The following is a 26,556-nucleotide window of genomic DNA, read 5'->3' as shown; positions in this document are numbered from 1 at the left end:
ATATCACATACGCATTATATCACGTATGCTATTCATATATTGTAGTATATGTGTGGAAGCACTGAATATTAGGTTTGTTGTTGTGTTCTGATTGGAGGAATGAATAGGCAGATGCAAAGAAATTAAATGCTCTTGGCTCATACACAAAAGTTGTTGCTTTTTTTTTTTTTTTTTTTTAAATTATAAATCCTGAATTATTATTTTTTGTTAACATACCTGAAATGTAATGCACTGCTTACATTAACAAACATTTTTTGTATTTATTTTTATATATTTTTAAATTGTGAGCAATCTGATCTGCATTCATAATTTCTGAACATTATCAGAACATTATCAAATGTCAAAGAGTTATTTCTTCAGAATGGATATCTTCTCCTTAGTTAAAAACAGTTTTTCAACATTCTAACCACAGAATGTCAAGTTATCAAATGGAGTTCCCCCTCCACCTCCTGTCCATCTAATTCTATTTCTCTACCAACAAAGTTTTGTGTGTGTCAGTTGTTAGCTACGAGATTATCAGGATGGTAAATAGGTACCGCATAAAATATTTTCAACAGCAGAGAGGGTTATGAAAAAATAAGATAATGGGGCATGACTGTAGTTGGATGGTCAGGTGAAAGCATAGAGTATATGATATTGTTCTTTTAGTTTCTCCTTCATGAAACCCTCTTCCCTATATGGCTGTCTCAAGTAAAAACAGAAAGAAGTCAGTCACAGCTGCTGCTGATTGTTAAATGAAAATTAAGACAATGAATAAATATTTGGGAGGAGATAGTTATGTAACACTCTGCATGCATTTTTATACCCTTCCACTTAGTTTTGAAAACCACTACAGAAGATTCTTTTTTTATTTATTTTTTTGTATCAGTAATATCAATATATATGAATAGTATATGTGGATTAAATATCTTAAACAGATATTAATGAAGAATAATTGCAGTGGATGTGTTAATAACAATCCCTGGAATTCTACTTGAATGGTTGATTATTAGATTGCAGGCAGTATTTTAGACATAAATACATTCCTCAATTTATTTCAGACATAAATACAATGTTCCTCAATTTAGCATTTTTACATAGTTATTTTATCCAAAGATTGGGCATCTTGTATTCTGAGATTGGTGAAAGGGCAACCGTATGAAGAAAGACTCCGATTATGTGGGCTACAGAGCTTGGCATCCAGGCACCTCAGAGGTAACCTGATTGAGGTTTATAAGGCTCTGAGAAGGGCTAGTAAAATGAATGATGACAGAATTTCCACTGCTATAGAGAATTCCTGAACGTTGGGGCATAAATTCAAATTACAGTGGATGAGGTTTAGACTAGATTGTAGGAAGTTTTCTTTTAGCCAGCGGATCATTGATTGCCTTCGCTGGTAGTTAAGGCTGACAGTTTGAATAAATTCAAAGGTCAACTGAATAGTTATGTGTGAGGAGGGGAGCAAATAATTTGTATTTTCTTATCTACTGCCCCCCCCCCCTCAGTCATTGCGGCAAAAGCCTGTGGCTTCTTTGAACTATATGACTATTACTGATTGTCATTTATTTGTTAAAAAAAAAATAAAAAAAAAAAAGTGGCACTTAATGTTCAGTAGTTATTTTTTTATTTTATACTTTAAACATTAACCCTGTTCCTGATGATAACTTTTCTTATTTACATCCATGATCTTGATCTTCACTTTTTGATCCTTCCTTTTCACAGAGAGAGCTTGCAGCCCCCCTCTGTGAAACTGGATAAACACCCATTGACGGCTATTGCCATTCCCACATAGTCAAGTATCAAATAGCAGACTTTTGACAGCTAAAAATGGTTGTATGTCTCGTTTAATAAAATTAAATGACAGGCAATTAATTTAGATTACTTGAAATTAATTTAATTGTTAATATCATAAACTTGATCACTTTGAACTGTCAAAACATTCGACTGTTGGCATTCATGGCGAGCGGACATGCCTTGGTGGTGCCCTTCATAGTGATTACAAAGAGTTAGGGGATTAGTGGAGTAGAGGAGAATTACAGAGGTTTGAATATTTCTTTTAAATAATTTATTTAGTATATTGTAAAGTTTATTTTGATAAGTTTTTTTTTTTTTTTTTCCTGTAATAATTTGATTTTTATAATATAAGTATAATTTTTTGAAAGTTTCTTTTATTGATATTTAGTAAATTTTTTACAATGATTGTTACAACATCAGCCTTGAACACTTTGTCAGAGGGTATCATGACTCATATGGAAATAGCCGATGCCAATTTCCAGGTGATTCATGATTTTATCTTCGTAGAACCTGTGGCATGCATTCTAAGGTCGACCTAGTGGATAATCATAGCTCACCTGGAGATTCTTTTCTTTCTCACCATTGTGTGGAGTGTATTGATCTTAAGTTAAAATTTGGTGCATTGCTGGAACAATTTGAGTCACTGAAAAAACGGGTGCTTGCCATTGAAAATAATATAACTGAGATGTAAATAATGTAACTGAGATGCATTCCTGATTTGGGCCCAGAACAGAATAACCAAGTGCAAACTATTCTGTTCAAAAGGGCTTAGTTCTATTAGGGGAGACTATTGTCAGGTAAATGGGAAATATTTTTTGTAATAAGGATAGGTGGACTAGAACCAGGGTATGTCTGCCGGGAGCAACTATTAATGATGTCACCAACAGATTGTCTGATCTTAAGGTAAGTAAAGAGAACATTATTATTCATGTGGGAATTAATGACATTAAGCACACAATTTAACGATTTGTTAGACAAATATAGGACCATGCCGAAGAAATTCTGTGAGTTAGGTCACAGTGTCTTTCTGCAATTTTGCCCTGACACTATAGGAGGGATTATATGCTGAAAGCCTTGTGGATTAACTCAAGACTTGAAGAACTCTGCAAGGGGGGAAAATTTCTATCATCTTGGCCTGCACTTGTAGATATAAGGAATCTGTTTTGTAGAGACAGGATACATTTAAACAGAGGTGGTGCAAGACTTTTTGCCAATATTATTGAGGATACCTTAAAGGTACAGGGAAACTGCTGGTTGAGGGGACAAGGCTAATACAGATACTCGTTTATCTAATAATATTGGTCAAAGTAATGCTTGCACATACCTCAAGAGTCCTTGTTTGTTACTGCAACAGAACATATTAGCCAGATGTTCTGAGGACAGAATCATTTCAAATGAGTGGGTAGCCAATGGCAGAGAAGTAAGCTTAAATAACTTCAAGGGGTGTGTCAGGGCAGTTAACTATACAAGAACACTAAGTTTTAATTGTTTATACAGTAATGTCAGAAGTGTTGTCAATAAAGTGAGTGAATTCGAACTACTGGTTAGGACAAGTAACGCTGACATAATAGGGCAGTGTTCCACCACAAGATGACAGGTTTGCCGTGAACTTTGCTGAAGCTGTAATAACTTTGCTGATACCTCTAAATAATACTATACGTATTTTGATTAGAAATTAACAACTGAGAACTTTCACCTATTGTAAGAAATTAACTGTACATTATTTACTCCCAATTATAGTTTTTATATATGTTTGAATGCTACTCATTGTTATTTTTCACAATTCAGTAAATTATTTTTCACGTGGGTATCCAAAACTTGCTTTCTAAAGTTACTTGTGTATTTGCCCTTCCAATATTTATTGTTTTGTCACTGTGCTGACTGAAATAAGATGCCACTTGTTAAAGTTAGATACTTATGTGCTGTTCCTTAAAAGTGTAAGGAATAGTAAAACATCTCCTGTCTTTTGTTATTTTATTGGCATGCTACTTCAACTTTATTACTTTGTTTCTGTGCCAATATACCCACCCTTTGTTATAAGACTATATTTTAAAGCAATAGTTGTACCGCTCCCTCTGTTCAAAGAATATTGGTCCCACGTCTATTACTTTCAGTTTCCTCACAGCTGCGCTCTGAAATAGTCAGGAAACTGTGATCGCAAGCCATAACATTGTTGATTTTTTTTTTTTTTTTTTAACAATGGACAAGTTCCTGTAAGGAGTAGTCCGTCCAAGAGTGCAAGTACTGAAAGTGCCGAGCCCGAAAAAAAAAGAAACAAAAATTAGTGTGCAGACAGTATAGTGATAATTATTTGTCTTTTGGATTTTTCTGGTGTGGTGGTAAAACATACCCAACCCCTGAGTGTCTTGTGTACAGAGAAAGACTGAGCAATGCTGCTATGGTTCCTAGTAAACTCAAATGGCATTTCTCAACAAAACAACCTTCTCTGGCGTGCAAAGATATCAATTATTTTCGACAGGGCTTAGAGGGGGACATCTAAAACACTGATGGATCCAATATCTTTCTATTACAGAAGATTTAGGAGAAGTCCGGTTGGCCTGCCTCCCTAAAATTCACTCATGCCTTGATTGTAAGCCCTGTTACTTCACTTCAAAGATATCAATTATTTTTGACGGGACTTAGAGGGGAACAGGTATTCTGTGTGTTATCAGACACTCAGTCTAAAACACTGATGGATCCAATATCTTTCTATTACAGAAGATTTAGGAGAAGTCCGGTTGGCCTGCCTCCCTAAAATCCACTCATGAACACCTCGATTGTAAGCCCTGTTACTTCACTTAGGTGGCAATGAATGTGCAGAGTGGTTCTCTTCAAGATGCCTGGTCAGCGTGAAGAGGAAAAGACCAAACCCTCCAGCATGTGACAGCATGACAAAACAAATGGCCCTCAGTCCCCAGTGGCTTTCACTCCCCCTCTTACGGCAGCAAGAGGATCAGAGTGGAAGCAGAGGGTGCTAAGAATCTCTGGGTATGACCAGGCTGCCATGCATGGAAACTGAACTTGGCCTGTTACAATGTAAGATCGCTCATTGATGAAGACAGGATATTAGAGCTTGAAAAGGAATTAGAAAATGTGAATTGGATTATCATTGATTTGGCTGAAACAAGAAGAAGAAATGAAGCACTTATAAGTTTATCAAGTGGAAATCTGCTGTACACCAATGGAAACAGTGAAAGGAGTGAAGGTGGAGTTGGGTTTCTGGTCCATAAAGATTTAAAAAACAACATTTTGGAATTCAAAAGTACATCACCAAGGGTGTCAAGACTAATACTCAAGATTTCTAACAGCATTAGCATTAGAAGAGGCATTTGATGCAAGAAAGCAAGCTTATGCAGCATCAGCCAAAAAAAAAAAAAAAAAAACCCACTTCCACTTCACCCCTCTGTTCGTTCCAAATACCTGTCCAGCTGAGCCTTAAACTTATTTAGGCTATCAACCTCCACCACAAGGGATGGCAGTCTGTTCCACCAACCAACCACCCGCTGGCTAAAGGCAAATTTCCTCACGTCTATCCTACATCTGTCTTTCCTCAATTTGAATTTATGCCCTCTCAGGTGATTTTTCTGAGCTAGAGGAAGAATCCCATCAGCATTGAGCATGCTTAAACCATTCAAGGCTTTATACACCTCTATCAGATCACCTCGCTGGTGCCTAGTCTCCAGACACTGTAATTTGCAAAACTTAAGCCTTTCTTCGTAAGAGCACCCCTTTGTTCCATTCACTAATCTTGTTGCCCTTCTCTGTACTCGTTCCAGCAGCTCTATCAAAAGCCTTTCTAAGATCCAAGTATATAATATCAAAGTTATTCTCTGCATCCAGTTCCTTTGTGACTGCATCATAGTATCCAATCAAGTTGGTCAGGCAAGACTTCCCCTTAACAAAACCATGCTGTGTCTGAGCTATAACTGAAGTCTTGTCTAAATGATCCTGCAGTGCTTCTTTAACCAGTGCCTCCATTAATTTTCCTGGAACAGAAGTTAAGCTCACAGGTCTATAATTACTTGTGTCAGCCTTTGATCCTCCTTTGTGAATTGGGGTCACATTTGCACATTTCCAGTCTATGGGTACCTCCCCTGAGTCCAAGGAAGCTCTCATAATTATGGCTAAGGGTTTGCTTACTTCCTTTGCTGCCTCCTTTAATATAACTGGATAGATCCCATCCACCCCGGGTGCCTTTCTTGTGTTTATCTTCAACAGTTTCTCCTCCACTTTACTCCCAGTTATTTCAAGATTCTGTAGCTTACTGCTAGAGTTGAATACACCTCTGGCATTCCCCTTGCTGAATAACTCCTCATGTGTGAATGTCGATGCAAAATATTCATTTAGTTTGTTAGCTACCTGAGCAGAATCATCAACAGTTGACCCATCAATATCAAGTGGACCAATCTGATTCATCCCCTTCCTTCTAGAGTTAACATAAGTAAAGAACTCTTTGCTGTTTTTCTTTGCATCCCTTGCCAAGGATTTCTCGTAATCTGCCTTTGCCTGCCTAACCTCCTTTGTAACTTGGTTGCATATCAACTTGTATCTATCATAGGCTTCTGTGTTATGTGTTAATTTGTAAGTATCCCATGCATTTTTCTTCTCTGCCATATGCCTCATTAGTTCATCTGACATCCATTTTGGCCTAAACCTTGAACAATATTTCTTAGTTGGTATGTAAAGCCTAGTAGCTTCCAAGATAAGTTCTTTGAATGCTTTCCATTTTGAATTTGCTGTTGGTAACATTATCAGTTGGTCCCACTGTATAGAATTTAAATACTGTCTCAGTCCATCGTAGTCGCCTTTACGGAAGCAATAACCCTTCCCTTTACCCCTAATGGTAGTTACCTCTTTGAGTAAATCCCACTTCAGCACACTGTGATCACTGCCACCTAGTGGTTCGTTTATCTGCAGATTCTTAATGCATGAAGAATCACTGCTGATAATCAAATCAAGAGTATTACTCCCTCTAGTTGCCTCCCGAACATGCTGATGTAGAAAACAATCATCCAATAAATCCACAAAAGCCCTGCTAGTGTGTGAGTAACCAGCCCCCAAATTCCAGTCAATATCTGGGAAATTAAAATCTCCCATTATAAGACTCTCTGATTTACTGGCCCACTCTATTTCCCTGTACAGTTCCTTATTATACTCATCAGAGTCATTAGGCCTATAGCACACTCCTACTCTCAATTTTGATCTCCCAATGCTTATGTCACACCAAACTGACTCAACACTGCACTGTCCGGCGATGTCGACTGGCTTCACTTCCTTGGTTTTTATGTGTTTCTTAACTAATAGCATAACCCCTCCCCCCTTCCTATCCTGTCTATCCTTTCTGTAGACGTTGTACTCCCCAAATTGCAGTTCTGCATCCCTTATATCTGTGTGACACCACGTCTCTGATATCCCAACAATATCTGCCTTTGATGTTTTGAGCAATACCTCAAATTCATCAAATTTATTTACTAAACTCCTAGCATTGGTGTACACACAAGTATACCTGCACCTGTTTCTATTCTTAGCTACCCTAACACAACCCATGTGTTTTTGTACACAACAGGTACAAGCTAAAGGTTATAATGATTTATGCACCAACATCGAGCCATGATGATGAAGAGGTTGAAGAAATGTACACTAAAATTGAGTCTTCTAGATGAGCAGAAAACCCACTACACTATTATTATGGGGGACTTCAATGCTAAGGTTGGAAAAAGACAAAACAGCGCAGAAAGTTGAACTATAGGAAATTTTGGAATTGGTGAAAGAAATGAAAGACTTGTGGAATTTGCAGAATCTCAAGGATTGTCAGTAATGAACACTTTTTTCAAGAAAAGGGTGAACAGAAAGTGGACATGGAAGATTCCAAATGGATTAACAACTAATGAAATCGACTTCATCCTCACTTACAGAAGATACATCGTGAATGATGTTACCGTCCTGAATAAGGTAAATGTTGGAAGTGATCACAGAGTGGTAAGATGTACACTTAATATAGATGTAGGAAAGGAAAGGAAAAAACTGACTCGGGTAAATGGTACAAAGGTCTTTGCGATAACAGAAGAGGAAAAAAGCAGTATGTACTAGAACTTAAGAACAAGTTTGAGCTTCTGCAGACTGCTCAGGACCAAGATATCGACGAGGAATATTACAACTTTCTGAAAGTGATAAAGTCCAAGAAACCTATAGGGAAACAGAAATCCAAAGAAGAAAAAATTAGTCAAGAAACACTTGTTATGATGAACCGAAGGTGACAAATGAAGAGCAAGATACACACTGACAAGTAGAAAATTGAGTATACTGAGTTATGCAAAGCATTAGAAAGAGACTCAGAGAGGACATAAGAAGATTTAACACAAGAAAAGTAGAACAAGCATTAAGGGAAAACAAAGGATTTAAATCAGCAGCCATGAGCAGTAATACGGAAAGACAAATGATACTGAAACTGAAGAATAGCAATGGTGTACTTATAAACAGCAGAAAAGGCATAATTCAAATAGCAGAAGTCTAATATAGAGAATTATACAAGGAGCAGGGGAATGATGCCAGCCGTGGGGGAAGATGAATTGCAAAGTAGCAACACATACAACATACCCGATATTCTTCCTGATGAGGTAGAACATGCATTGAAGAAAATGAAGAATCAGAAAGCCCCGGGGGAAGATGAAGTTACTGTAGAGTTGTTAAAATTGGGAGGAAGAGACATAACACAAAAACTGGCAAGGCTCTTCACAAAGTGCATTAGAAAAGGTGTGATGCCTAAGCAGTGGAATAATGCAATCATAGTTTTGCTGCATAAGAAAGGAGATAAATCAGAAATTGGAAATTATAGACCAATTAGCTTGTTATCCCACAACTACAAATTGTTCACAAGGGTCAATACTAACAGATTAGAAAGAATACTTGATGAGAATCAACCGAAAGAGCAAGCAGGCTTTAGGACAGGATTCTCAACTATGGATCACCTTCACTTAATATCACAGCTAATGGAGAAAGCAAATGAATATAAAACACCATTATTATGCCTGGAATTTATGGATTATGAAAAGGCATTTGACTCCATTCAGCATAAGGCAATGTTTCGGGCCTTGAATGGGTTGAGCACGCTGAATTCTGATGGGATCCTTCCACTTGTTCAGTTTACGAACCTAAGGGGGCATAAATTCAAATTAAGAAAAGACAGATGTAGAATAGATGTGCGGAAATTTGCCTTTAGCCAGCGGGTGGTTAATTGCTGGAACAAACTTCCATCTGTCGTTGTGGTAGTTGATAGGTTGAATAAATTTAAGGAGGAACTGGACAGGCATTTGGAGGCAATGGTGTGATTTTTTTTTTTTTTTTTTTTTTGGCTGATGCTGCATAAGCTCATACACTTGCTTTCTTACATCACATGCCACTACTACTACTAAGACAAGGCATAGATACCCCATATATTATGATTTTGAAGAAAATATATGAGAGTGCTACCTCCTTTATTAGACTAGACAAGACAGTAGGAAATTTAAAATTGAGAAAGGAGTTCAACAAGGAGACACAATATCTCCGAAGCTGTTTGCTGCTGCCCTTGAGGAAGCTTTCAGAAGATTAGACTGGTCGCAGAAAGGAGTCAATGTGGACGGAGAGTACCTAAACCATTTACGATTTGCAGATGACATTGTGGTCATAAGCCATGATCCCAGAGAATTAGAGGAAAATCTTAATCATTTATGCACAGTTAGTAAGGATTTTGGACTAAAGATGAATATGGCTAAAATAAAAGTAATGATGAACAAGTATGCCACAGAAAGGGAAATAATGATTGAAGGAGCAGTAATTGAAAAGGTGGCGTCATATACTTATCTGGGACAAGTTATTAGCTGTAATAATGATAAATGGCTGGAAGTGAAGAGAAGAATAAATTTTGGATGGATAGCATTCAGGAAATTTAGTCACATACTGAAGAGCAATATCCCAGTTTGTCTGAAACGTAAAATAATGAACCAATGTATACTCCCGACCATGACTTATTCAAGTGAAACTTGGGCACTCACCAAAAGAATGGAAGAGAAGCTGAGAACTACACAGTGAAGAATGGAACAAATTATATTGGGAATCAGACTGTTAGATAAGAAGAGAAACACATGGATTAGGCAGCAAACTCAAGTAAAGGACATTCTTATCAAAACTAAAGAACTAAAATGGTCTTGGGCAGGACACATAGCTCGGAGACATGATGACAGATGGACTAAGAAAATAACAGAATGGTACCCAAGAGGAGCTAGAAGAAAACCTGGAAGACAGAGGCGGAGATGGATTGATGAAATTCATGAGTTTGTGGGTAGTAAATGGATGGCCAGTGCTCAAAAACAGAAGGAACTGGAAAGTTGCTGGAGAGGCCTTCATCCTGCAGTGGATTGAAAATGGCTGATGATGATGATGATGGTGATTTTCGACGGTTGTTGCAACCAAACAAAAAACAGGCAATGTTCATGACTTTATCAGTACATATTTCAGAAAAAGTACAGGATTCTAGCTATAAAGTAGCTGGACTTATTGTAAAGGCCAAGAAGCCACACACAATAGCCAAAACTTTGTTAATGCCGTCTTGTAAAGAGATGGTGGAAATAGTCCTGGACCCAGAAGCTGCTAATGAAATTTCAAAAATTCCACTTGAAGACATTATGAAGAAGAAAATCAACAGCAGTCAGAAGTTCTCACTTCAGATCGATGAGTCCACAGATGTTAGTGGTCACTCTGAACTTCTTGCCAACATTCGTTTCATCGATAGAAATGTAATTATAACAAATTTCTTTTTTTTGCAAAGTACTACATAAGCGATCCGCCTGTGAAGAAATATTTTGTGTTACTAATGAATATATGCTCCAAAATGAATTAATTTGGAAAGATCGTGTTAGTGTTCCATGATCGCTTCCACGACATGTCATGGTAAAGGCTTTGCAGCTGAAGTGCACAAAGTGAATAATGACATACGATGTGACTATTGTCTTATTCACCGTGAAGCCATTGTTGCCAAATCTCTGCCATCTGCTCTGAAAGTTGCACCGGATGAAGTAGTAAAAGTCGTTAAGTTCATCAAATCGCGGCACCTCAATTTGTGGCTTTTTTTCGTTTTGTGTCAGGAAATGGGATCTGAACACCCACACTACTGCTACATACAGAAGTACGGTGGTTGTCACGTGGTAAAGTGTTACGCACCTTTTTGACCTTAAGGAGGAGGTACAGATGTGTTTAACAGTTGAGTATGCCGAGTTATTTGCAGATGACAAATGGGTGACTAAGTTGGCATATCTTTCTGATATTTTCGTTCACTTGAATGAGCTGAACCAAAAAATGCAAGGCAAGAACGAAAATCTTTTTACGAGTATGGATAAGATTTGAAGCTTACAGAATAAGCTGGATTTGTGGATACAATGCATTGCAAATGGGTTGTTTGAGATGTTCCCAACTGTATGGCCCCTTGCTGCTGGTAATAAAGTGGTGATGGACTTCATTAAAGAACATTTAGATAACTTGCAGCAGAAGTTCAAGATTATTTTGGAGAGAGTGTTGAAGATTTTGACTGGATTTGTGATCCATTTGTTGCAGATACAAAATCTCTTCTGATGAATGTACAAGAGGAACTAACAGATCTGAAGGCAGACAGAACATTGCTATTAAAACATTGTGAAGTGCAATTGGATACATTTTGGTTGTCAGTAAGACAAGAATACCCTGCTAGCTCAGAGATGGCAATTAATATGTTATTACCATTTTCAACTACATATTTGCGTGAACTGGGCTTTGACCTTTACTGAAATTAAAACATTAGAGGGAGAGACTCAGATCCATTGATGAAGAAGTGAGGCTTGCATTGTCAACAATTCCGCCATGCATCAGCCGTCTGTGTTCAGCAAAGCAGACACAAGTATCACATTGAAGGTATGTGTTGTTATCGGCTTAATACTAATAGAATTTTTATTATTATTATTTTTTTTTCTTTTGGTGTTGCTTTTGTACAGTGATTTAGGGTTCATAAAATGTTAATATATGCAGGAGTCAATTTCCGTTGGATTGTAGGAACAATAATAATCTATTCTATTGTGTTATGAATTAGCATATTCATATTAACATTGCCATAAACTATGCTTTTTGGGGAATTAAGATTTTGATGTACCTTGTTGTGTCATGGATAACTTAAGGTGTGCCGCAAAGAGAAAAAGGATGCAGAACACTGTAATAGGGCTTATGGAAATGTGGTGCCACCTGGATATAGGGGATGATGAGTTTTAGTACAGTATGTATAATGTATTTAGGAAGGATAGGGGAGATAGAAGGATGATGGTGGGGGTCATGCTTCTTATCAAAAGCAGCCTGAGGGCGACAAACGCTTTCCCAGATTCAGACGTTTCACAGGGTAGTATAGGATCTGTATGGTGTGAGATAGTTGGAAGCAAAGGTATAATGAGAGTAGGAGTATTTTACAGGCCAGGTGATTGTGACAGTTATGATGAGAGCCTCTACATGCAAATGGAATGGGAAGTAAGCATCAATGTCTTATTATGGGTGATTTTAATTTGCCTCTAATTGATTGGAGCAAATGGGAAGGAAACTCGACATGAGGTACAAAATTTTTAATTCAACCTGATGATTGCTATATGTATCAACATTTCAGGGATAGGACTAAGGAAAAGAAAATTCTAGATCTCATCATCACCCATGAAACAGATGACATTATAGGGCTGACAGTACAAGAACCACTAGCAGGAAGTGATCACGGTGGATGATGAAGAGAGAGAGGTAGAAGTAGTTAAAGGAAAAGGAATGGGTTATAATTTCAGAAAAGGAAATTATGATACTTAAGGTGCTACATGGCCTCTATTAACTGGATAGATATTGCACAGAGAGCAAATACAATGGAATTTTGGTATACCTTTAAAACTTTAATCATAGAACCCTTGAATGCATAAATCATCAAAAAAATACTCAAAGAGGAAGATTCCAAGTTGAATGAATAATGAAATTGCCATATTTTAGCTCAGCAGAAAAAGATGGCATGGAAAAGTTTACAGAGCAATAAAAAGTACCGAAGCCTTTAACAGCTACAAAGTGATCTGTAATAGTGTCACAGAGATTAGGCTGGCAAAGGCAGATTATGAGAAATCACTGGCAAAGAGAGCAATGAGGTGGAAATAAGGAAATTAAAACGAGATTGGACCCTTATGTAATGGACGTGGGATAGTATTAGATACCTCAGCTGAAGTTGCAGATGAACTGAACAGTTGCTTTGCATCGATATTTACAGAAGAAAAACAGAAGGAAAAAAAATACAAAGAGAAATTATGGGAATGAAGTCAAAAAATATATAATTAATGATATTGAAATTTCACATGATTATTTAATGAAAAAACTTTTGAGCGTGCAGGCCAGTAAGGCTCCTGGGGTTGATGGCATATACTCTGTAATCTTAATGGAGGCAGCAAGTGAGCGCATTGAACCACTGAGGCTAATTATGAGAGTATCACTGGACTCGGGAGTGATTCCGTTGGATTGGAAAAGTGCCATTTATCTGCAAAAGATAAGGGTGGTTCTAAGAGTGAAGTAGGAAATTACTGGCCGGTAAGTCTAACTTCAGTAGTATGGAAAATCATGGAGACAATGATCAAAGGTGGAATTCAGGATCATTTAGATAGAAATGGCATTCTGAAGGATATTCAGCATGGTTATATAAAGGGAAAATCATGTTTAACAAATCTGGTTAGCTATTTTGACAAGGTCACTCAAGAGCTGGATTTAGGGAATAATTTCAACATTGTTTATTTGGATTTCAGCAAAGCCTTTGACTCAGTCCCACATGAATGGTAATTTTATAAGCTGGAACAGGTTAGAATCACAGGGAAAATCCTTAGATAGATTGCAGTATGGCTTGAAGGCAGGAGGCACAGGGTTGTGATTAATGGTTATTCCTCAGATTGGGTTGATGTAAGAAGTGGTGTTCGTCAAGGATCAATATTGGGATCACTGTTGTTTTTCATTTTCATAAATGACATTGATGAAGGTGTAGAGGGTGTGATGGCAAAATTTGCAGATCAGAGTAGTTAATGATTACCGCCAAGCAGAGCTTCTTCAGAGTGACCTAGATAGACTTCAGGGATGGTCAGAAAAATGGCAGTTATGCTGTAATCCAGCAAAGGTGGATTATGTTATAGTGTAATCCAGCAAACTGTTCCCCAGGTGTAACGTATTACACCTGGGGAACAGTAACCCCGAAATAACGTATACACTTGGTGGAGTTGGTCTAAAGCCAGTAGTGGAGAAAAGGGATTTGGGTGTTACAATATGGTTAGACATGAAGCTCTCTGAGCATTGTAGACAGATTGCAAGGAAGGCCCATGGTATCCTTTTGATGATTTGTCAAACATTTGCTAGTAGAGATAAAGACGACATAATCCCATTATATAATACTTGTTAGACCACACTTGGAATACCGTGTTTGAGTATGGAGACTGCACCTAATGAAAGACATTGAGCTTCTTGAAATGGCCCAAAGACTTACCTGGTGAGATCGGCAGAAGGGCATCCATATGAGGAAAGACCTTTGAATATGTGGGTTGCAGACCTTGGAAACTGGGCACCTTAGAGGAGACTCGATTGAAGTATTTAAGGCTCTGAGAGGCAAAAGTAAAATGAACAAGGATGAAATTTCATGGTTATAAATGATTCTAGAACTAGGGACCATAAAGTCAAGTTACAGGGAGAGAGGTTTAGACTGGATTGCAGAAAGTTTTATTTTAGCCAGAAACTGGGCACCTTAGAGGAGACTCGATTAAAGTATTTAAGGCTCTGAGAGGCAAAAGTAACATGAACAAGGATGAAATTTCATGGTTATAAATGATTCTACCATAAAGTCAAGTTACAGGGAGAGAGGTTTAGACTGGATTGCAGAAAGTTTTATTTTAGCCAGCAAGTTATAAATTACTGGAATAAGTTATCTACATGGGTGGCTGAGACTGACAGTTTGGGGAAATTAAAAGTTCAGCTAGATAATTATCTATGGGAGGATGGAAATGCATAGGTTTTCTATTTCCTTTTCTTTTATTAATTATTGATTTTTTTTTTAAATTTTCTTTCAAATATTATTTTATTCTTTTTTTCTGTTTGGTGCAGCATAAGCCATGGGCTTCCTTGCACCATGTGGCTATTGCCACACTAATACATATTAACACTTTTGGAATGTTGTATAAAATGTTTCCCTAAGTGCAAAACTCAAGATTGAGATTGCAAACATTCATATCATCAAAAAAGGATTTTGGTAAAGTGTCATAGATTTTGCTTTCTTATGATTCTGATCTAATGCCTGGTAAGTTTTTAGGAGATTGTATTGTATGGTGTCCTCCTTCTGAGCACTTTCTGGCAGTTATCCCTCATATCTATCATGTGACTTTCTGATGTTGCATGTGTAGCTAAGCTGGCCATGTGCATTACATTTTTTTCCCATGATGTGGATGAATAAATTATTTTGAGATGTATTTCTTATTTTATAATGTTCTTTGTATTCATTTTGGTTATTGATTAAAAAAAAAAAAAAAAAAAAGTGGTTTCATTGAAAGTGCTTTGTAGAACCAAGCCAACTAATATTTTCACACCTGTGTACACACTGTACACCTCAAATAAGGAATGCTTCAGTAATAGACAAGTCTATTGTTACTTATTCTTGTTGGACACTACCACCCAGATGGCACCATTTCAAAGCTTGTTGGGTGGGTAGGTACCCTGGTATTGCAAACATGACAACCTAGTTGCGAAGATATAATATTATATATATTATATGTGAAGATATAATATAATCTGTATAATATCGGTGTAGATACACCATAGACAACTCTTAAAGAAAACTATGATAGTAGTGTGAAAGGCATCATTTTCATCATTTCATCTGTATCTCATATTGTGCTCATCCTTCACATACGAGGGTACCTGCCCACCCACCAATGAAAAGCCAACAAGCTTTGAAACAGTGCCATCTGGGGGGGGGTGCTCACAGAGAATAAGTAACAGTAGTCTTCTCTATTAGTGAAGTGTTACTTATTCGAGGTAGTGCAATGCATGGTAACTCATTGTGAAGGATGAGCACAAAATGAGAAAAAGATGAAATGATGTCTTTCATACTGCTATCTTACTTTTTCTTTAAAGAGTTGTGTATGGTATATCTACACCAATATTATATAGATATATAATCTTAAAATATTATGCCTAGTTGCATTCAGTTTTATTTAAATTGATTATTTTAAAGAATGAAAAGAAAATTATACTGTTCTAATTAAACTTTAGAACAGTGAGTCAATTTCTTGTATTGTTTTGAATGCTGTATGCTTTTATTCCTTTTACATTGAATATTTAAATTTTTTATTATTTTTTTTTATTTCAGGATGTGAAAGCCATTACAACATATTCCATCCATAGTACATTAAATTCAATAGGAGGAATTCAGGTAAACTGTTTGAGAGATATACGTGGATTTGTACATAATTCATTTAAATTTGTAATATGTTAAAGTGTCTTGCTATGTATTTGTGTACAGTAAACCTTGCTTATATGGAACCAAGGAATGTCTGTTGTTAATAAATAGATGATACACTAACTGAAATAATGTTTTATTATATTTAATGATGAAAGAATTGTTATTTTATGATTAGCATAGAATTGTATCATAATGGAAACATTTTTAAACTACAGGAAATATATTTTGCAAATGTAAACTGACATAGTATTTTTCCAGACACGAAATGTAAGAAGTGTTTGAAAAGCACTTCCTTTTTGTGGGGATGGGGATGTATGAAAACCCCAAACACAAGAGGTATTAATACGAACATAGTACTTAGTACTCTGCATGGGTTCAAGGTTGAGAAGATGAAAGAAGAGATTTTAAGGCTGAGATGGAGGGATGAAATGGGAGGTTTTTTTTTTTTTTGCTGATGTTGCATAAGCTTGCTTTCTTGCATCGTATGCCTCTGCTAATGCTAATATTTGTTGACATTAGACTTGAAATTCTGTAGATTATAATTTTCAGGAAATATGTATGAAGGACGATTGTTCCAGAAAACGGAAGTTGAATAAATAAATGAGGAAAAAGTTGGTTCTGTGAATTTGAAGTTGGATGGTAAAAGGATGTTCCTTATTGTGGCACTTGTTCGGACTGCTTTGGAAGAGAGAGAGCAGGAATTATAGAAGCCAATTCAGAAGAACATTGCCCATGGTATTATCTACAGAAAAGGCATGCAGCAGGAAACTGAATGTCTATGAGACAGAGAGTGAAAGACTATGTTAGAGATGAGCATTAACTTAACAACCCTCTTTTGAATGGAATGTAGAAGCCTGAGAGAGGTTTTGGGGGCACTGCCCCTGATGTGGAAACAATATTCCATAGGGCAGATTGGCGATTTGTACAGAGTGAACAGTTGTTTGGAAAAAAAGTATCACTGAGGGTGAAAGAGAAAACCCAGTCTGTTAGATGCGGAGGAAGCAATATTTGTAATGTATCTATGCCAAGAGAGATTAGAAGTCACGTTAAATCCCAATAGAGTCATTGGTATGTCGAAGATAAGCATAGGAGCAGAAGAATCCTTTTTGCCAGATATAAGACAGGACTGAGCTTTAGAAGGATTGAAATCATCTAAGTTAATCTAAAAAAAGTCAAATAATCTTTGCCTCACTGGAGAATTACCTGGAGATCGGCATTTAAGGATTTGATAGTGGATATTCGAGCAGTTGAAACTGTTTCTACAGGGCAAAGTTTCTCAATGTACTATCATCAACAAAACAATGGATAGGATTTCTGGTCAATAGAAGATCATTAATAGCCATTTTATTGGCTTAATTGTTATGTTAAATTATTTTCTATAAGTATCTTATAGTCCTTGTCAAGCTCCTTGGTTTTTTTTTTAAATTTAGATAGCAATTTCGAAAGTTAATACTTAAGTGTCCCTAGGTAAAGTTCATAACTTGCTGCCATTGTTATATGATACAAGGTATATTCTGAACTAGATAGTGTAAGGTTTACCATAAAACTAGATAGTGAAACACGTACAACTGTATTAGAAATCTGTAAGCTTAGTATAGTATAGTATTATTTATTAATCTTATTAAATTTCATTGTTAATTAAATTCTACTTACACAGGAATCATGACCCACACTACAGCAGCAAAGCAATGCCCACAGGTTAGCCAGAGTGCTATGGTTTGGTGGAGAAATTAAGGGGCGATTCTCCAACGCATCACAGTCTAAAAAATGTACGAAATGTGAAATATTTGTGGACCTGTCTAGAACAGGACATGATCTAGCTAAGGAGGATATCTTTGTGTGTGCTAGGTGCAGAGACTGTGAGGAAATTAGATGCCAACTCAGCATACTGATGGGCATCTATGAGAGTTTGAGGCGTACGGTAGATGACCCCAAGGAAATTAATAAGAGGAGCTCATCAAGTTATCAGCTACCCAACTCAATGCCATAGCTCACTCCTATGCATCAGGCAACACAGCGGCAATCTCCAAGGCAGAATGCACTGGTCCCACAGGAACTAGTTTATTATTGGTGACTCTATTGTTAGGGAGAAGGGGAAAAAGGATAAGTGGAACAGGACCAGGGTATGTCTGCCAGGGGCAAATGTTGATGACGTTGTAAGGCAGATATCTTTTAATTGCACAAAAGGTGATATTGTTGTACACGTTGGCACTAATGACCTTAAGAATAAGAGATCTGCAGGTTTAATTAACAAATACAGGTCAATGTTGGAAAAAAAGTCACAAGCTAGGGTTGAATTTAAAAGTGTCTGCAACTCTGCCCAGACACGATAGGAGGGGTATATGATGAGAGCCTTATCAATCAACTCAGCGCTGGAGAGATTGTACAAGGCTCATGGGGTAGAATTTTTTTCAGCGTGGATTGTGCTTGCTAACAGGAGTGACTGCTTCTACGGCGCCTCCGTAGCCAGGTGGGAAGGAGCAGCAGTGCGTAGCACACACTTCTTGATTAGACCGGTGTTCGAGCCCGTCACCACCAAATACGGACGATGCGGAAAGGTCAGGGAAGGACCACCGCATATCCCAGAGCAATATGACCTTAGCTGCTAATGCTCCTAAAAACCAAATAACAACAACATAACGACTGCTTCTACATGTATGGGATACACTTAAATAGAAAGGGTGCAAGAATATTTGCTGATGCTATCGAGGCAGTGTTAGGTGGGTCAGAAAACTGCTAGCTTGGAGGGGGGGAAATCACTTACCAAAAGATTAACAGTAGCTGCAGGCAGAGGTAAATTGTATTGTATTCCTTCTATTGTAATGAGCAGCAGCCTAAAGAGTGAGCTGCTGGGAGTCATCATGGAACAAGTAAATACATGGGCTATGTTAGGGTAACTAAGAATAAGAAGAGGTGCACGTATACTTGCATGTACACCAATGCTAGAAGTATAGTAAATAAATTTGATGAATTTGAAGTGCTGATCAAGGCATCAAAGGCAGATATTGTTGGGATATCAGAGACATGGTGTCACACAGATATAAGCAGTGCAGAATTGGAATTTGGGGTGTACAATGTGTATAGAAAGGATAGACAGGGTAAGAATGGATGAGGGGTTATGCTGTTAGTTAAGAAACACATAAAATCTAAGGAAGTGCATCCAGTTGTTGGTGGAGAGTGCAATGTTCAGTCTGTTGGTCTGACGTAAGCACTGGGAAAGCAAAAATGAGGGTCGGAGTTTGTTATAGGCCTTATGACTCTGAGTACAACGAACAATTGTACAGAGAAATGGAATGGACCAGTAAATCAGAATATCTTATATTGGGGATTTTAACTTTCCAGGCATTGACTGGAAGTTGTGGGTTGGTCACTCGCACACTAGCAAGGCTTTTGTGGATTTATTGGATGATTGTTTTCTACAGCAGCATATTCGAGAGGTAATCAGAGGAAGTAATACATTTGATCTGATTATCAGCAGTGATTATTCATGCAATAAGAATTTACAGATAATGGAACCACTTTGTGGCAATGATCACAGTGTACTGATGTGAGATTTACTTAAAGATTTAACTACCAACAGGATAAAGGGAATGGTTTTTTGTAAAGGTGACTACAGTGGTCTGGGAGATTTTTTAAATTCTATACAGTGAGACCAACTGCCAGTGAGACCGGCAGCCCCAAGGCAGAATGCGCTGGTCCCAAAGGAACTAGTAGTTGTTGGTGACTCTATTGTCAGGGAAACAGGAAACATGCTTTGTAAAAAGGATAGGTGGAACAGGACCAGGGTATGTCTGCCAGGGGCGAAGGTTGATGACGTTGTAGAGCGGATATCATCTTTTAAGGGCACAAAAGGTGATATAGTTGTACACGTTGGTACTAATGATATTAAGAGTAGGAGACCGGCGGAATTACTTAACAAGTACAGGTCACTGTTGAAAAAAAGCCGTGAATTAGGGTTGAATTTGAAAGTGTCTGCAATTCTGCCCAGACACGATAGGAGGGAGTATATGATGAGAGCCCTGTCGATCAATTCGGCCCTGGAAAGATTGTGCAAGGCTCAAGGGGTAGACTTTTTTTCAGCCTGGACTGTACTTGTTAACAGGAGAGACTGCTTCTACAGGGATGGGATACACTTAAATAGAAAGGGTGCAAGAATGTTTGCTGATGCTATCGAGGAAGTGTTAGGTGGGTCGGAAAACTGCTAGATTGGTGGGATACAAGGACTAATAGATTAACAGTAGCCACTGGCAGAGGTGAAAGTGATTCTTGCACTGCTTCTATTGGAATGATCCACAGCTTGGAAAATAAGATGCAGGATATTTCAGAGACTGCTGGGAATCATTGGGGTACAAAGAAACACATGGGTTGTGTTAGGGTAGCTAAGAAAAAGAACAGGTGCATGTATACTTGTGTGTACACCAATGCTAGGAGTTTAGTAAATAAATTTGATGAATTGGAGGTATTGCTCAAAACATCAAAGGCAGATATTGTGGGGATTTCAGAGACGTGGTGTCACACAGATATAAGGAATGCAGAACTGGAATTTGGGGAGTACAATGTCTACAGAAAGGATAGACAGGATAGGAACGGAGGAGGGGTTATGCTATTAGTTAAGAAATACATAAAATCCAAGGAAGTGAAGCCAGTCGACATTGCTGGACAGTGCAGTGTCGAGTCAGTTTGGTGTGACATAAGCATTGGGAGATCAAAATTGAGAGTAGGAGTGTGCTATAGGCCTAATGACTCTGATGAGTATAATACGAAACTGTACAGGGAAATAGTGGGCCAGTAAATCAGAGAGTCTTATAATGGGGGATTTTAATTTCCCAGATATTGACTGGAATTTGGGGGCTGGTCACTGACACACTAGCAAGGCTTTTATGGATTTATTGGATGATTGTTTTCTACATCAGCATGTTCGGGAGTTAACTAGAAGGAGTAATACTCTTGATTTGATTATCAGTAGTGATTCTTCATGCATTAAGAATCTGCTGGTAAATGAACCACTAGGTGGCAGTGATCACAGTGTGCTGAAGTGGGATTTACTCAAAGGGGTAACTACCATTAGGGGTAAAGGGAAGGGTTATTGCTTTCGTAAAGGCGACGACAATGGACTGAGACAGTATTTAAATTCTATACACTGGGACCAACTGATGATGTTACCAACAGCAAATTCAAAATGGGAAGCATTCAAAGAACTTATCTTGGAAGCTACTAGGCATTACATACCAACTAAGAAATATTGTTCAAGGTTTAGGCCTAAGTGGATGTCAGATGAACTAATGAGACATATGGCAGAGAAGAAAAATGCATGGGATACATACAAATTAACACGTGACACAGAAGCCTATGATAGATACAAGTTGATCTGTAACCAAGTTACAAAGGAGGTTAGGCAGGTGAAGGCAGATTATGAGAAATCTTTGGCAAGGGATGCAAAGAAAAACAGCAAAGAGTTCTTTACTTATGTAAACTCTAGAAGGAAGGGGATGAATCAGATTGGTCCACTTGATATCGATGGGTCAACTGTTGATGATCCTGCTCAGGTAGCTAACAAACTAAATGAATATTTTACATCGACATTCACACATGAGGAGTTATTCAGCGAGGGGAATGCCAGAGGTGTATTCAACTCTGGCAGTAAGCTAGAGAATCTTGTAATAACTGAGAGTAAAGTGGAGGAGAAATTGTTGAAGATAAATACAAGAAAGGCACCTGGGGTGGATGGGATCTATCCAGTTATATTAAAGGAGGCAGCAAAGGAAGTGAGCAAACCCTTAGCAGTAATTATGAGAGCTTCCTTGGACTCAGGGGAAGTACCCATGGACTGGACATGTGCAAATGTGACCCCAATTCACAAAGGAGGATCAAAGGGCAACACAAGTAATTATAGACCTGCTAGTTTAACTTCTGTTCCCGGAAAATTAATGGAGGCATTGGTTAAAGAAGCACTGCAGGATCATCTAGACAAGACTTCAGTAATAGCTCAGACACAGCATGGTTTTGTTAAGGGGGAGTCTTGCCTGACCAATTTGATTGGATACTATGATGCAGTCACAAAAGAACTGGATGCAGGGAATAACTTTGATATTATATACTTGGATCTTAGAAAGGCTTTTGATACTGTTGCACATGGAAGACTGCTTCACAAATTGGAGCAGTGTGGCATTGGAGGCAAATTGCTGCTATGGATAAAGGGGTGGTTGAAGGGGAGAAGACAGAGAGTGGTAATCAATGGAAGCTGCTCATCGTGGACTAATGTTATTAGTGAAGTCCCTCCGGGTTCAGTATTGGGTCCATTATTGTTTTCTGTATTTATAAATGATATTGATGATGGTATATCAAGCTTAATGTCCAAGTTTGCAGACGATACGAAGGTTGGCAGGGTTGTCAAGGACACTACTGACATTATGCTACTGCAACAGGATCTGGAAAGGTTGAGCAGATGGGCTGAGAGGTGGCAAATGAAGTTTAACATTGACAAATGTAAAGTACTACATATGGGAAACAGCAACTCCAGAGCAACGCATCAACTCTGTGGTACTACACTGACAGTGGTAGAGAATGAAAGGGACCTGGGGGTGGTTGTGCAGGCAGATATGAAGTTTTCTGAGCAGTGCAGATGAGCTGCAAGAGTAGCTCATGGTGTATTGTCGATGATATATAGGAATTTTTCTAGCAGGGATAAGGAGGTGATTATTCCCTTGTATAAGGCAATGGTCAGGCCACACCTAGAGTACTGTATGCAGGTCTGGAGGCCTCATTTCAAGAAGGATATAGTGATGCTGAAACGAGTACAGAGAAGGGCAACAAGATTAGTGAATGGAACAAAGGGGTGCTCTTACGAAGAAAGGCTTAAGTTTTGCAAATTACCGGTGTCTGGGGACTAGGCACCATAGAGGTGATCTGATAGAGGTGTATAAAGCTTTGAATGGTTTGAGCATGCTCAATGCTGATGGGATTCTACCTCTAGCTCAGAATAATCACCTGAGAGGGCATAAATTCAAATTGAGGAAAGATAAATGTAGGATAGATGTGCGGAAATTTGCCTTTAACCAGCGGGTGGTTGGTAGGTGGAACAGACTTCCATCCCTTGTCGTGGAAGTTGATAGCCTAAATAAGTTTAAGGTTCAGCTGGACAGGTATTTCGAACGAACAGAGGTGAAGTGGAAGTGGTTATTTTTTATTTATTTATTTATTTATTTATTTTTTTTTTGGCTGATGCTACATAAGCTTGCATTTGTTGCATCAAATGCCTCTACTAATGCTAATGCTAACTGATGGTGTTACCAACAGCAAATTCTAAATGGAAAGCATTCAGGAATTAATCTTGGAAGCTATTAGGCTTTTCATGCCATCTAAGAAATGCTGTTCTGGGATTAGGCCAAAATGGGTATCAGATGAACTAATGAGACTCATGGCAGTGAAGAAAAATGCATGGGATGTATATAAATTATCAATCTGTAATCAAGTCACAAAGGAGGTTAGGCAAGCCAAGGTAGATTATGAGAAATCTTTGGCAAAGGATGCAAAGAAAAAGAACAAAGACTTCTTTACTTATGTAAACTCTAGAAGGAAGTGATGAACCAGATTGGTCCACTTGATATTGATAGTTTGACTGTTGATGAATCTGCTCAGATAGCTGACAAACTGAATGGTTATTTTTCATCTACATTCACACACATGAGGAGTTATCCAGGGAGGGGAATGTCAAAAGTTTATCAAACTCTGCAGAGAGCTAAATGATTTTGTAATAACAGAGCAATGTGGAGGAAAAATTGTTGAAGTTAAACATAAGGCACACGGGGAGGATGGGATCTACCCAGTTATATTTAAGGAGGCAGCGAAGGAAGTAAGCAAACCCTTAGCCAAAAAAGTAAGCAAACCCTTAGCCCCATGGAGTAGAGATGTTCCTATGTGACCGCAATTCACAAAGGGGGATCAAAGGGTGACAAAAGTAATTACAGACCCGTTAGTTTAACTTCTGTTCCTGGGAAATTAATGAAGGCACTGGTTAAAGAGGTGATACAGGATCATCTAGACAAGACAGAAGTAATAGTTCAGACACAGCACGGGTTTGTTAAGGGGAAGTCTTGTCTGACCAATATGATTGGTACTACAATGAGGTCACAAAGGAACTGGATGGAAAAAATAATTTTGATATCATCTATTTGGATTTCTGGAAAGCTTTTGATAATGTTGCACATGGGAAAACTACTGTACAAGTTGGAACAGTATGGCATTAAATGCAAGTTGCTGCTATGAATAAAGGGATAGTGGAGTGAGAGAAGACGCTTGTTTGCTTTTCCTTACCTTCTCTAGCTAAGAGTGATGCATTTCTCTGTATATACACCAGATAGAGAATGTTGACAAAAGTTGAAATTTGGCGTGCTTGTTGGATGAAATTTGGATCTGTGAAAATGGATGTATATCTAGGAAAGTAATACCTCTCTGGCGGGTTCGGGCGCATTACAGTTACTCAAGAAAGATAAGTCCTCAGGGATGGATCAACAATTGTAGGCTGCTGTGGTTCCAAATAAAGAGATTTTTTGTGGTCATTCAGTCGTTAAAGTAACTGGTAATATTTCCTGTAATAAAGATGTATGGAACAGAACTATAATATGTATGTGTGTGCTGTAAAAATTGATGATATTATTAACCACTCTTCAGCTCTTAAGGATATTAGTTAGGTGGTTATCCATGAGGAAACATGAAGCATAAACAAACTGAGGAATTGGTCCCAGAATATAAGGTCATGTTGGAAATATGCCATAAGATAGATAAGAATGCTATTGTGTTTTTAATTCACCCCCCCCAGACCTGACAAAAGGGATTATATGATGACAGCATTGTTGATTAAATCTAGACTAGTGGGCTGTGCAAGTCTTTTTGGGGCAAAATTTTCTGAGCATGACCTATTCTAATTGGTAGAAAGAAATTATTTAGTAAACATTTAGTAAACATTCACTTGTAATGTTCATTTTATTTCGCAAAAAAAAAATGTCATTTGATGGTGGTGGTTTAAAAATTTTATTTCTGTTGTGCATTCTAATAAGTTCCAGTGAAGTTTTAATACCTGTTAGGAAAAAACATTGTTTGTAATATTCTTTTTTTTTTTTTTTTGTAAAATTGTATTTGTACAGGTTTTGTTTCCTTTGCTTGGACAACTTGACATTCCTACAGGAGTTTTATTTTCAAAACAGCAAGATAAAAAGCCAACAATATGGTAAGTGAGATTTTGATATTATGTACTAACATTTTCAGTTGATGCTTTTAAATGATCATATCACCTAGAGACTGGTACATCGAACTGGAAATATAGTTAGTATCTTGGTTACAAGATTTTTGGTCATGGAAATGCATTTGGGTTTCTGTTAGTATATGTGCAGTGGGGAGTCTCAAGATGAATTCTCTGATATATGAGGTAGTATAATGTTGTGTTATCTGGGATAACTGTAATGCTCACGAGGGCTGGTATAGCATTCTACTATATTATATGCCGTTCTCCTATAATATCGAAATTAATGATTCTAGAATCATAGGATAATAGTATTTTCTCATGAGTTTGGATGCAGCTGTTACTGACTTTTTTTTATTTTTCTTAAAGTGATTAAAAAAAAAAAAAAAATTGGGGGTTGCTTATAAAACATTTACATCTCCTGGGTGTGCCTGTGGTAGCTTTTCAGCTCACTTAATGATATTCACAGTAATTATGTCTATCATTGTAGAAAAAAAATGGCTTTATATAGCCACTAGTTATTTATTAGCATTAGCAGTGGCAAATGATGCAAGAAAGCAAGGTGCCTCCGTAGCCAGGTGGGCAGGAGCAGCAGTGCATAGCACATGCTTCTTGATTAGACTGGGGTTCGAGCCCGTGAGCCACCAAATATGGAGGATGCAGAAAAGGTCAGGGAATGACCACCGCATATCCCCGGAGCAATATGGCCTTAGTTGATAATGCTCCTAAAAACCAAATAACAGCAAGAAAGCAAGCTTATACAGCATCAGCAAAAAAAAAAAAAAAAAAAAAACCTACTCACGACACATCCCATTTCACCTTATTCATTCCCTCCAATAGTTTATCTAGTTCTTCCTTAAATTTATTTAAGCTATGAACTTCCACAACAACAAATGGAAGTTTGTTCCATCAATCAACCACCCATTGACTAAAGGGAAACTTCCACATATCTATTCTGCAACCATCCTTTATCGATTTGAATTTGTGCCCCACTTGTGTGTGATATGATCAAGAAGAAGAAACCCATCAGCATTGAGCTTGCTCA

At 37.8% G+C, this 26,556-nt stretch overlaps 1 protein-coding gene across 1 annotated transcript in view; it reads left to right on the top strand.

Annotated features, from left to right (window-relative positions):
• rg (A kinase anchor protein rugose) overlaps positions 1–26,556 on the top strand; it is a 1,582,765-nt gene that overhangs the window by 251,046 nt on the left and 1,305,163 nt on the right. The window contains exons 12-13 of the mRNA XM_090384432.1: positions 16,181–16,243; positions 25,417–25,499. Of these exons, the coding sequence (XP_090240558.1) occupies positions 16,181–16,243; positions 25,417–25,499 (146 nt within the window). The remainder of the gene's footprint in view (positions 1–16,180; positions 16,244–25,416; positions 25,500–26,556) is intronic.

Source organism: Mastigoproctus giganteus, chromosome 11, assembly GCF_048544385.1.
Source record: "Mastigoproctus giganteus isolate SK-2022 chromosome 11, ASM4854438v1, whole genome shotgun sequence".
NCBI lineage: Eukaryota > Metazoa > Arthropoda > Arachnida > Uropygi > Thelyphonidae > Mastigoproctus > Mastigoproctus giganteus.
This window is presented reverse-complemented; position numbering and strand designations above follow the sequence as displayed.